This window comes from Camelus ferus, chromosome 22 (assembly GCF_009834535.1).
Source record: "Camelus ferus isolate YT-003-E chromosome 22, BCGSAC_Cfer_1.0, whole genome shotgun sequence".
In the NCBI taxonomy this organism is placed as follows: domain Eukaryota; kingdom Metazoa; phylum Chordata; class Mammalia; order Artiodactyla; family Camelidae; genus Camelus; species Camelus ferus.
Window position 1 is genome coordinate 25,274,286 of NC_045717.1, and position 12,924 is coordinate 25,287,209.

Sequence of the window (12,924 nt, forward strand, 5' to 3'; positions counted from 1 at the left end):
CACTGCTGGGTCAGGGCTTCTCACGTGCCTGTGCGTCCTCCACCACCGCTCTGCGCACTCTGCACGGTAACTGCCCAAGCAGCTGTTACTCAACCCCACGGGACTGTGCGCCTCCTGAGGATGGTAACAGAGTGTTCTGGCCACCGATGAGTCCCCAGTGCCCAGCACTGAGCCCAGCACACAAGATGTGCTCAGTGAGAATTTGGCCACTGTTCAAGGCCTCCATCCTGTTCCCCTCCATCCTGGTCGCCTGGCTCCAACTCTTGCTCCCATAGTCCATCTTCCCCGCAGCGGCCACCAGAGGACGCCTGTGAGCACCTGAGTCAGGCCCTGCCCCTTCTCTGCCCACAGCCCTCCAGGGCTCCCACCTCCCTGGGGGTAAAAGCCCCTCCCTGAGGCCTACAAGGTCCTGCACAACCTGTTTCTGTCCCCTCCCTGCCCTCACCTCCTCCCTCTCTGACCCTTGCTCACTCTGCTCCAGCCACATGGACCTCCTCACTGTTCCTCCTACACACAAAGCAATGATTCTGCCCCAGGGCCTTTGCACAAGCTCTTCTGGAATATACTTCCCCCAGATCTCTCCATAGTCCACTCTCTCCCTGCCTTCAGTCTTGGCTCAGATGTTACCTTCTCCATGAAACCTTTGAGCATCCTGTTCAAACCGACAGCCCTCAGCCACCCTACACCCTGCTCTATTTTTTCCAGTGCCCTTATCACCATCTCAAATGTCACATATTCGGGGTTTTTTTTTTTCTGTCTCCCCCACTGAAATGTCACTTCCAAGAGGATGGGGAAATTTTGCGTTTTGTTCAGTTTTGGGTCCCCAGAGACTAAATAGTACCAGGCACACAGTAGATGCTCAATAATCACTATTTGACTGAATGAATGATTTTGTTCTCAAACCAACCTGCTAATATCAAGACCACCTCCTTGAGGGCAGAGACCATATTTGATTCATTTTTATCTCTCTCTTCCCGCACATGCCCGGCATGGGGTCAGTCAGTATTTCTCACCGCCTATCATGCACCAGCTGTGCTGGGGAGACAGATGCAGGGAAGACAGCCTCGTTCATTTCTCTCTGATCACCTGTATCTTCTCCCTGCCCCAGCCAGGACCCCGACCACGACCGATTGTGGGAACCTCTCATCCCAAATCCCTCTGATCCCACCCCCACACACTGGCACCCAGGTTCTCAGTCTTTAACTTCAGATCTGTAATCTAGTAGCTAAAGACAGGATCTAACCCTGACTGATGGCTATCTGCTCTGTGATCCTGGGCCAGCCACTTAACCTCTCTGAGCCTCCACTTTCTCATCCATAAAATCATAATACCACCCACTAAGGATTACAGGAGACACCTCCTTCTGCTGTGAGGCCACCCCTCCACCACCCCCTGCCCCCGGCCACCCTCTGTACCTCCTCCTCCATCCTCACGTCCTGAAGCTGTCCGCCACTTCTCTAAGAACAATGGGGCTGAGAGGCCCCTCTCCTCTATTCACTGTCCCTCCCTCCACTTATAAACTCATTGGTTCCCGTCCATGAGGGCAAGGCCAAGGACCCAGGGCTCAAGCTCCTGGCCCCTCCATCAGGCACACCATCTCTGGGGTGACCTCCTACCTCCCCGCTGATGCTCCTCAGCCTCTCCTCTGTAGCTGCCTCCTCTCTGCCCCAGCCTTGCACACTGGGGATACTCAGGGCTCATCTGGACTCCTGAGCTCCTGCCTGCGGCCATCTGACTCTTCCCATGGATTTAGTCACCATTGCTGCACCAGTGATTCCCCTAGCTGTGCACCCGCCCATCTATCCACCTATCCACCTGTCCATCCACTCATCCACCCATTCATCCATCCATTATCCATTCATTTATCTACCCACCCACCTGTCCATCCACCTATCCATCCATCATTTATCCATTCATTTATCACCCATTAATTTATTCACCCATCCATCCATTCATCCATTAATCATTCATTCATCCACCTATCCACCTGTCCATCCACCTATCCACTCATTAATTATCATCCATTCGTTTAGCTAACCATCCATCCATCCATCCATCCAACCATCCTCCCATCTATCCATTTACCTTTCCATCCTCCTGCCCATCCACCTATCCATCCATCCATTATCCATTCATTCATCACCCATTAGTTTACCCACCCATCCACCCATTATTAACTCATTTACCCATTCATCTATCCACATATGAAGCTATCTATTCACCCATCTACCCATGCACGCACTTATCCACCTGCTGTGTTTCTGGCACTGTTCTAGGCATTTGAGAAATAGAAGTGAACACAGAAGGCAAAAATATCCTATCTTAATAGGGCTTCTAGTCTACTAGGAGGAGAGGAAAACAAATACAATAAAAAGAAAAATCTATGGTACGTCAGAAGTTTTCAGAAAAATAAAAGGGAAGTAGGGAAGAGGGATTTGGAGTTCTGGAGAGTGGCTGAGATTATAAACCATGTCTACAGCGATGAGTTCACTGAGAAGGTGAAATCTGCAGAGGATGAGGGAGGAAGCATGTGATCATCTGGGGGAAGTGTGGTCTATGCAGAAGGCATAGCCCATGCAAAGGCCCTGGGGCAGGACTGAGCCTAGTGTGTTAGAGGAACAGCCAGAAAACCCCTGTGTCTGGAGCAAAGTGAACAAAGGGGAGAGAGGGAGGAGTTGAGGGCAGGGAGGGGACAGGCAAGGTTGGAAAGAGTTCTGTGGGCCACAGGGGGCACTTGGGCTCTTCTCACCTGGAGGGTGTGGACAGAGGAGGGCCTGGTTCAGGTGCTCACAGATGCCTTCAACTTGCTGTCAGGAGCACAGACTATAGTGGGCGAGGCTGCAAGCTGGGAGATGAGGCTGGAGGAGACTGAGCTGTTCCAGGTGGGCGATGATGGGGTAGGCGAGGAAGGGGAGAAAGGAGTGGATCTGGAGAAGTTTGGACAGCAGAGCCAACAGGATGGAGGGACAGGGGAGTGGTGGTGTGAGAGAGAGGGGAGAGACAGGGGGACTCCAACATTCCATTCTTCCATCCATTCGTCCATCCATCCATCTTTCCATCCATCAGTCTATCCATCCTTCACTCCATCCTTCCATCCATCCATCCATCCACCCATTCACTCACCCATCCATCCACCCATCCATTCCTCCATCCATCCTTCTATTCATCCATCCATTTACCCACCCACCCACCCATCCATCCATCAACCATTCAGACTTTTCATCCACCTACCCACTCTTCCATCCAGAAATCCACTCATACATCCATCAAGTCATTGTCACCCATCCATCCGTTCATGCCTGTACTCATCTGCTCACTTATCCAATTATCTATTCATCTGTTATCCAGCCTGCTCTCCCACATCCAAACACTTCCTCATCCTCCCATCCTCTCATTCCCTTATACCCTTGTTCATCCACATGTTCCACTTCAGAATGGTGAACAGGACACAGTCCCTGCCCTCACAGAGCTGGCATGCCAGTGATGATCACCATGACCCAAGACCAACAGGACTATTGCCAGGTCAGTGTCTTCCAAACCCAGCAGCCCCTCCCTCTGGCCCTGGTCACCTTCAGTCCAAGGACCGCCAGCATCCCTGGATGGCTTTCACCCTAAGTATGTCCCCACAATCACCTCTCTTTCTCTGCCTCCTTTATTTCTCTTCCAAAGTGGGTCAAGTCTCAGGCTGGGGGGTGTGATGCCTAGCTATACTGCTGTGTTACTTGGGACTGGATGTTGCCCATCTCCGAGTCCCAATTCCTCATCTGATCCATGTGGGAGAGGGGAACTGGGTTCTCTAAGAACCACTGCAGCCTGAGCACATGTCTGCTCCTTTGCACCCCTCTCATCCCACACTTTGGGCCTCACCCCAAGGGGAAGCTTCTGTTTTACCCATCCAGGTGTGGAGGAAGAGTGCATATCCTGAATGAGGCTGAGAGGCTGGAAAGAGGCTGATGGTGGCAATGACCGTCAAAAGGACATGAAGCTCTCTTTCCACACAGGTCTAACTGAGATCCTCCCCTGCTCTAAATTCTCCCATGGCTGCCCAGTGCCCTCAGGAAGGAGTCCAGGCTCAGTCCAGCATAAGAGGCACTTCATCACCCCGTCCATGCAGGCTCTCTGGCCTCACCTCCCGTGACTTACCTAGCTGCTCCTGTGCTCCAGCTGTGCCCCTTTACATCTAGTTTCTTCTGCTCATATCCGCGGGGACAGACACATTCACCTAGCTGCCCCTCTGCTGTGTTTCACACCCAAAATAGGGCCCAGAGCACAGTAAGTGCTTCTGTGAATAAATAAATGAAACGCTTTCTCCACCTGGCAAGCTCCTATTCATCCTTCAAAATCCCAGTTCCAATGTCCCTCCTCCATGCAGCCAGATTCCACAGGCAGAGCCTTCAGCTCCCTATGCAGTTCTCTCACTGTGCCTTGCTTCCCTTTGACACAACCCTGATCACTGCAGCCGTAGGTGCCCATGTGTAGCTCTGTCTCTCCATGAGGGGGGTCTCAGATCTTCTCTTGCCTGATACAAGGCAAGGCTCCAAAAGACTTCCAGGAAATGTTGGCTAAATGACTGAGTGTGGTCCTACTGAGCGCTCCTAATGGCCAGGGTCTCATGTGCCAATATTGGGTGAAAGGTTGAGCCACGAGCCTACTTCAGAGACAGCTCCTGGGCCCACTCCCTGCCCCCTCCATCCCAGAACTTCTCGGAAGACCCCTGGCAGATATGCCCTACATCAGAAGGGGACCCTGGGGCTCCACCAGGGCAAAAACTCCATCTTCCCCCTCCCCCCACCTGAACTTCCCCAGAGTCACCGTCACTCTGGGGCTTTGCACATCCTCTGCCAGGAACGCCTTTCGCATCAACAGATCCTTCTCACCCTTAGGTCTCGGCTGAGTCACATAACAAACATGGTCTCTGTGCTCAGCTCTGTGGCAAGAGCTTTAACTACCATTTCAGTTCTCACCTCCTCCAACCCTAGCTGAAATGGGAGGTCCCAGTGGTCCATCGACTCTATAGAGGGCAATACTGAGCCACGAAGACTTGAAGACAGCTGCTCAAGTTTCCACAGCTGGGAAGATGCAGAGAAACTAGACTCATCTGAACTGCTCTCACACACTGACCACCTCCTCCAGGAAGCTCTCCTAGTCTCCACACCTGCAGAGACTGGGGCCTCCTCTTGAGTTGTCCCTGCGGACGTGTTTCTACCAATGAGGCCCCGACATTGGCGCCTTGTAACCTGCTGGTCCCTCACTGTGTCCCAGGCCATCTGGGATGTGGGGCTGGGTGGAGTCTGGGAGAGGATTTTTACCTGTTTTGCCCCACATTGTATCCCAGGTCTAGGACGGGGCCTGCGACAGAGTAGGCACTCAATAAATATTGCTTATATGAGTAGATGGAGTCACATCTTTGTGACTCCGTCATGCCCCATAGGGGTTCCTATTTGCCTGGACTCTCAGCCCTGCACAAATGCTGGCACACAGTAGGTGCTCAATTAATGTCCTCTACCTGATGAAAGGCAGAAACGATATCAAGTTGCCTGTAAGGCCCCCAGGGCCTCATAAAAGCCTGTTAAGCCAATGATGAACAGGCAGCTGGGGAAATTGAGGCACAGAGAGGGGCGTGCCTGGCTCAAAGCCCCAAGGCCAGGCCCGGTGGCTCGCCCCAGCCGCCACCACCATCCCCTCCCTCGGTCCCCCGCCAGGCAGCGCCTGCCGGCCTCCCGGCCCGCTGTCTCCCTGGGGCTGGCACGTCACACTCGGAATCTCACGCCTCAGAGCTCGGCGTGCTCCAGCCTCCCCCCTGCCGCCAGCCGAGCAGCTGGTGCTCCCATGGAAACCGTGCCCCCGCCCCCCCCCACCTGCACCGGCCCCCCCTCACAACCCCCGCTTTAAGACAAATATTGTCATTAACATGCAAATGCATATGCGATCACCATACACGGGGACCGCGCAGCGGACGAGCCCGGCGGCGGGCACCTGCCCCGGGCGGGGTGGGCGTTAACACTCAGCCCGATCCTCGGAGGGCCGGCTCGGGCCGCGTCGGCCCCTCGGGGGGAGCTGGCCCCCAGCCGACGACTGGAAGGGGTGATGACTGCACACCGGCCACTGGGAGTCCCCCAGTTCCCGGCCTGAGCCCCGGCCGCTCTGGAGAGCTGACGGAGGCCTTTCTCTGGTTGCAAGCTGGGTGCGGGGAGGCGTCTCGTGGCCTCCCTGCTTCCCCTTCTCCACCCCTCTCCCTGACTCCCACCCTCTCTGCCTCTCCCGGTGTGTGGGGGTGGGGGAGGCACCCTCTGTCTCTCCCTCCTGGGTCTCTCCCTCCCTCTGTCTCTGTGTAATCTCTTTCCCTTCCCTACTCTTGCTCTGTGTCTCTCCACCGGTCTCTCTGTCTCCATCTCTTTCTCTTAAGAACAAGAAAAGCCAGTGACCATGGGCCTGCCCTCTTTCTGAGGAACATTCACTGCCTCTCCTCTCCCCGCACCTCTACCCCATCTCCAGAGCCCAGGGGCCTGGCTGGACCCCGTCTTTTTCTTGGTCCCAGCATGGGCCCCACTACACAGGCCCCCACTCTATTTGTGGCCACGGCTGGCGGATGTCACAGGCCCCTCCCCTGCCTAACACCACCGCTGGGGGTCCTCACCCTCGGCCTGGGGGCTGGGGGTGGAAACTGTCACCCTTTCATCACCCAGATATTCTTCTGCTTCCTCTGGCCTGGGAGGGAGACGAAGGTGTGACTGTAGGTCGGCTCTGGTCGGACCTCGGGACCCAAGATTTGCCCAAAATCCATGCTCACAAGCCCACCACCATGGCGATCACTTCAGTGGGGAATCAAACAGGCCCCCAAGTGTGACAATCACGGGCGAGGCAGTGAGCACGGCCATGATGGACATTATCACTCCTCCCCACTCTGCCCCTTTCAGCTCTGCTGGTGCCTGGACTCTGGGGCCCGCACGGCTGTCAGGGGCTTTCTCCCCACAAGCCGGGGTCCGCACGCCCACCCCGCTGCTCTCAGCCAGCACCACCAGCAGGCATCCTGCAGCCTGGAGGCTCCCTAGAAGCTAAACCAGGTAAGAGATGGCAGGAGGTGCCTGGACCTTCCCCCCACCCTGACACCACAACTTCCCATTCATCGTTCCATTTCCCTTTGGCTGAGGCCCAGATAGGGGCAGCCACTGGCCAGAGGTCACACAGCTGAGCCCCACACACAGCCTTGATCCCAGCTGCTAGCCCTCGTGACAGTCCCCACCTCTGGCTCCGCGCACCAGCTCCCTCCCACAGGTAAGGTCCTGCTGGGCCCAGCACAGGTGGGGTTAGAAGGGGAAGTCATTCTTCTTCTGAGGGTAATAGGGGGCAGATACAAGGGGAGGCCCCCCCCCCCCGTTATCCCCCCAGGCCCTGCATTTAGGGCTCAGACCTGCCCAGGGCTCCTGCAAAGTGGAGGGTGAGGGCCAGATGTCATGGACACCTAACTTCCTAATTTTCACCCTCCAAGGAAAAAACCACAGGTGGGAAGCACCCCGAAGCACCCCCAATCCCAACCTTCTGCAGCCGGAAGACAATAACCCCACATTAATGAGGCCCTGTTCTGTTGACACTGGGTAAACTGAGGCTCCCATCAAGGTGAATGTTCAGCCACAGGCCCTCCCTCACCTCTCCTCAGAGTGGGGGTGGAGGGATCTCCAGGGGGGGATTTAAAGATGAGAAGAGGGGAGGACCACTGGAATCTCCATCTCCCTGCACCCCATCTAGCTCCCTGACCCAGAGCTCCCCCACAGCCTTTCAATTCAATGTTTAGGGGGCCACGTGGGCACCCCCACCCCCATCAGAATCTTTCTAGAAATGGGCCCTTCAGACATACTGGTGGTGGGGGGCTTTGGAAAGAACCCTCCATACAGCCGGGGACCCCCCGAGCTTGACTTGTGGGTAAGTGGGAGCCTTCTGCCCTCCTAGGCCACAGGGAGGAGTTAGATTTTCCAGGCCCTCCCCTCTTTTTTTTTTTTGGTGATGGTTGGATTTGAAAAGAGATGGAGGATGGGAGGGGTTGCTTTCCTCCTCCAGGGTACCAGCTGGAGGGTCTAGCTGAAGTGGCAGTCCTGGTCTCCATCCCACCAGACTCTCCCTATGGCCTGTCTCGACCCTTCATTCATCCATTCATTCATTCATTCATTCATTCATTCAGCAAACACTTATTCATGCTCGCCATAGCTGCCGCGCTGAGGGAGGACATGGTGTGGGGGCGAAAGGGGTCTGAAATAGGTCACGGGCCCTGATCCACCCCCACGGTCCCTCCAGGGTCTCACCAAGGGTGTTGACACAAAGCCTTCACTGTCCCCACCCCCAGTCCCCAACACCTGCGAGAGAACTGTCAGGGCCACCCCAATTCAGATACTGGGCTGTGACCAGAGCCCAGGGCTGAGGCCACAGTCCCTGGCACCCCCTCCCAGCATCCACCAGAGAATCAGGTGGCAGGGAGGCGGGCAGGCCTCCCCACCCCACCTGCCTCCCCCGCTAGGCTCACAGGTCGCCCACGCCTCCCCATCCACCCCAGGATCTGGACTCTGCCAGATGGACGGTCCAGGCTCATCGTCTTTGGCCTCAGCCCTCAACACACTGCTAACAGGCTTGGCCAGTTTTAACTTGAGCCAAAGGTGGAGGCGGCGGTGGGGGCACAGAGAAACGGAGGGAGTGCTGATCTAAACAGAGCGGATGGGCAGGAAGGAGGGCAAACGGTAGCCTTTTAACCACCCAAGGCCGGTGCTCCCCCCAAGACTGGCTTAGCGCCTTGCACCCCCAATCCCCCACCCCGCTTTCTTTGTAGTTACCGATTAGCCCGGGATCCTGGGCACCGTGTCCCCCGCGGCAGGCTGGACCTGCCCCGCCGGCCTGGCTTTGTGAAAATGACCAAAGCAATGGAGTCCAGAGGTGAAAACTTCCCCGACGGGGCCTGGGGAGGCCGAATGAATGGGGGGGGGGCAGGGAGGGGAGGCGGTGTTCAGGCAGCTCCCCCAGCAAAGGGGCAGGAAACAGTGGGTGAGGGAGGGAGGAAAGGGTGGGGGTCTAGAGGGAATGGGAGGGAGAAGGGGAGAGAGAGAGAGACAGAGAGAGAAGGATGCTGGGGGGGAGGATGGGAGGTACAGGGAAATGGATGAGGAGAGAAAAGGAAAGAGAGGGAGAGGGAGAGAGAGAGAGAGAGAATGCCGGAAGGTGGGGAGGGAGGGAGAGGGGGCGGAGGAGGGGAGGGGGCCAGCTTGGATCTGTCAGCTGCACCCCCAGAGGGGGGAGGAGGGGTGGGTGGAACGGGTGGGGGGGAAGAAATGATGCTGTGGCAGAGGCAAGCAGAGGGAGGAGGTGAGGAGAGGAGGGTTCGGGGGAGAAGATGATGGAAGGTGGGGTGGGGAGGCCGAGGGAGAAGGGAGGGGAGGGAGGGGGCCGGGCGCCCACCTTTGTGCATGCCGGTGTAGGGGTCTTTGAGCACTGTGAGCTCATAGATGCGGCCGAACTGCTCGAAGAGCGGCTTGAGGTCCTTCTCGTCCAGGTTGCGCGGGATCTGGCCCACGAAGAGCTTGATGGCGTCCAGGTCCTTCATGCCGTCGGGCTGCCCCCCAGGGGGCTCGGGCCCGCTGCTGCCCACGGGCGAGGGCCGCGGCTGCAGGAGCTGCTGCTGCTGCCGGCGCGCCTCGCTCTCCGTCAGGCGGGCCATGGCGGGCTCAAGGCGGGCGGCGGGCGCGGGACCGAGCCGGCGGCGGAGGCGGCGGGCGGCGGGAGGACTCGCAGCTGGAGCGACGGACGCCGCCTCCCGCCTCCCTCCCGCCCCGTCCCCGCGCCCTCCTCCCTCCTCCGCGCGCCCGCTCGCTCCAGCATCAGGACCACAAAAGGGCGGCTCCGCAGCGGCCCCTGGCGGCCGGAGCGCGCCTCGCCGCGGCGGCGCCCCCCGCGGGCATCCAGCATCCCGCATCCCGCCTCTGCGGGCGTCGCGTATCCCGCAGCTCGCACCCTGTATCGCACCTGGAAATCCTGAATCCCACACCCGGCATCCTGGCGCCCAGCCTGGGCCGGTAAACAGAGGCCAGAGAGCCCGCAGCCCCGGTCTTCTGGGTGGGTGATGGCCAAGCTTCAGACAGGACAGACCTGGCTTCCAGGTGGCACAGGCTCCTCCCACCGATAACAAGAAAAACACTAGAAGTAGTGCGCAGTTCTACAGGGTGCTTACTTGGCATTTACAGCGCTGTCCTGGGCATATTTAGGTATATAACTCATGAATAGTAATAACAATAATAATATTAACAGCAACAAGAAAGAACACTTCGAGAATACTGTGTGCTAGGCACTGCGCTCAGCACTTTTAAGCTTGTAACTTATTGAACAGAAATAGCAATCATTGTGTTACATCAACAGCAACCAGAAGTAACATCTTTTGTCTCACTTGCCATGTGCACATACTGCTCAAAATATTTCGAAGGATATGAACACATTTGGGCCAAGTGCTCTGTGGACTTATGTCACCCCTGCTTAGAGCTCTCCAAAGATGTCCCCAAATTAAAGCCTGAGTCCTCCTTACAGCCTACAAGGTTCTGCACAACCTGCCCCTGTCCCCTTCCTGCTGCCACCTCCTCCTTCTCTCCCACTCCTCACTCTTCTCCAGCCACACACACCTCCTCATTGTTTCTCCAGTACATGAGGCACGGTCTTGCCTCAGGGCCTTTGCTCGGGCTGTGCCTGGACTGCCCTTCCACCAAATGGTGCATGGTTCACACCTTCCATCTCTCATTACTCTCTCTGGACAGTCCTGATCTACAATCGTTCAGCCACTATTACCTCCTTGCCCAAGCTTCCTTTTCCCTTCATAGCAAGTTATACTCATTTTAATTTAATTTGATTCTAATTTGCTATATATTTACCTGTTTATGGATAAACCACATAGCTCTGTCAAGATGCCAGGCTCTGTGCTAAGTGCTTGGCATTCATGAACTCATTCAATCCACATAACAAATGCCTGTGGTGGCTACAAACAAATCAACTACACATTTTAGATTGTGATAAAAGCCATGAAGGAAACAGAAGTGGAGGGATGGCTTTAAGAGGTAAATTCAGGGAAGGCTTAGAGAGGATGGCCTTTGAGCTAAGATGAGACTGGAGCAGCATGTGCAAAGCCCCTGAGGCAGGAAACCACCTGACATGTTGGAAGAACAGGGAGACCAGTGGCTGTAGCAAAGAGCGCATCACACTGAGCCACTGGGTGCAGCCTAGGGACCTTTATTTTAATTTTTAATTTATTTTCTTTGTTTTTATTTTAAAACAAAGATGGGATCAGTAATGGTGCCATGCTGAACCAAAGGAAAATTCAGTCATTCTGGTTCTATTTAAAACGCTGACATTTTGTGCACCGTGGATTTTTTTTTTTTGGCATTAATTTTAGTTTTTGAAAATTACTGCATTAAAGTATTCTTTACCTTGATGATGGCGTTTTTGGTGGCCCCTTAAACCTTGCTCCCTAGGCAAGCTCACACTGGTCCCTGCCCATTCCTCGCAGCAAGTGTGAGAGGGAAGTACTGTTCCTGTATCCACTTCACAATGGGGGAAACTGAGGCCCAAAGAGGTCAAGTCATTCGGGCAAGGTCACACAGGGAGAGTGCTGGGATTTGGACCCAGGTGGCCAGAATCCAGAGTACACACACTTCCCATAAGCCCACACGGTCTTCCCCACACTTTAGACAGCCAAGCCTCGGTTTCCTCATTTGCCAAGTGAAACTAAAGAGTGAATAGGGCGAAGCCCTTGGCATGGATTCAGTGAGCTCATGGGTGCGGTCAGCACAGCCCCCGGGATGTCTTTAGTGATAAACAAATGGCTGTCATGACTATTACCGGCAGCTACCTGCCCACCCCCAGACAGAAGCAGGATGTCAAGACTGGCTGAGGAACGGAGCTCGGGTGAGGGGTCTTAGAGCATTCCACCCCTTGGCCCTGTTCAGCCCCTGGTTCTCGGCTCAACCCCAGGCTGGGCTGGTGGAACCAGGCAGGAGGCAGGCTCTGTCTCCATGGAGACCTGAGCAGGATGCTTGAAGCCCTGTGGCCCTCTGATGTGCCGGGAGAGCCATTTAATAGAATAAAAATGAAGCCCTGCCAGCTCTCCTGAGAGTCAAAGATGCATTTTTCTCAGACTCTTTCTTCCACCTGGGGTAGAAGAGCACAGTCTAGCTTGAGTCTGACCCCCGGGAGCTTAAATTCAGCATTCCGCCTCCTGAACAATACTCACCCTGGAGTTTATTCCCTGACACACCTCAGCTGTATCAGGGACGGGTCAACACAGAGAAAACTGAGGCTGTGCGCCTGAAAGCATTTGGAGCCCTTGAGGCCGACTCTCTGATTTATTATTAGCCAGAGGAGAGCTGGCCACGTCGGCATCATGGCAGGAGGTCCGTGGTTTGGGCTGAGACTTAAAAGGCAGTGAAGGTGGGAACAGAGCCTATCGAGGGATCCAGGGCTGGGAAGTGTCTGGCAGGTTGCCTGGCTCTCTGGATCGTGCTTCATAAACTTGCCCCAGGGCCTTTGCACTTGCTTAGTGTCTATCTACCAGCACAGGGTTTCTCAAAATAATTACACAAACTTAAATAAATTTATCTTAACGGAAAGCTGTCTGCTTGCTTGCAGGGAGGTGGCACTGCGGGGAGATGGGGTCAGTGAGTGGGGCTGGGGGCCTGGTCTGGAGCTGCCCTGTGCCAGTGGCCTCTGCATCACCCCCACAGCCAGCTGCCTGGTCCCCAGCCGCAAGCACCAGTGTCCCTTCTGGTCCCCAGGTGGTGCTGGGCGTGGGTGGGACACCCTTGCGTCCTGGCCACAGATGGAGACGTTTTCCCAGCCCCTGGGAGCCATGCTTCCCGTATTGGCCCACCCACTCCCCCAGCAATTTCCGCTGAAACTTCTGTAGGT

The 12,924-nt window shown here is 55.7% G+C and overlaps 1 protein-coding gene across 7 annotated transcripts in view; it reads right to left on the minus strand.

Annotated features, from left to right (window-relative positions):
• Nucleotides 1-10,142, minus strand: part of CELF5 (CUGBP Elav-like family member 5) — a 49,012-nt gene extending 38,870 nt beyond the window's left edge. For all 7 annotated transcript variants that reach the window (XR_004314367.1, XM_032465993.1, XM_032465995.1 and 4 more), the window contains exon 1: nt 9,439-10,142. Coding sequence is in view for 6 of the 7 variants with exons in the window: in XM_032465993.1 (XP_032321884.1) it covers nt 9,439-9,952 (514 nt within the window). In the remaining variant the exon portion in view is untranslated. The remainder of the gene's footprint in view (nt 1-9,438) is intronic.
• Nucleotides 10,143-12,924: the final 2,782 nt, after the last annotated feature.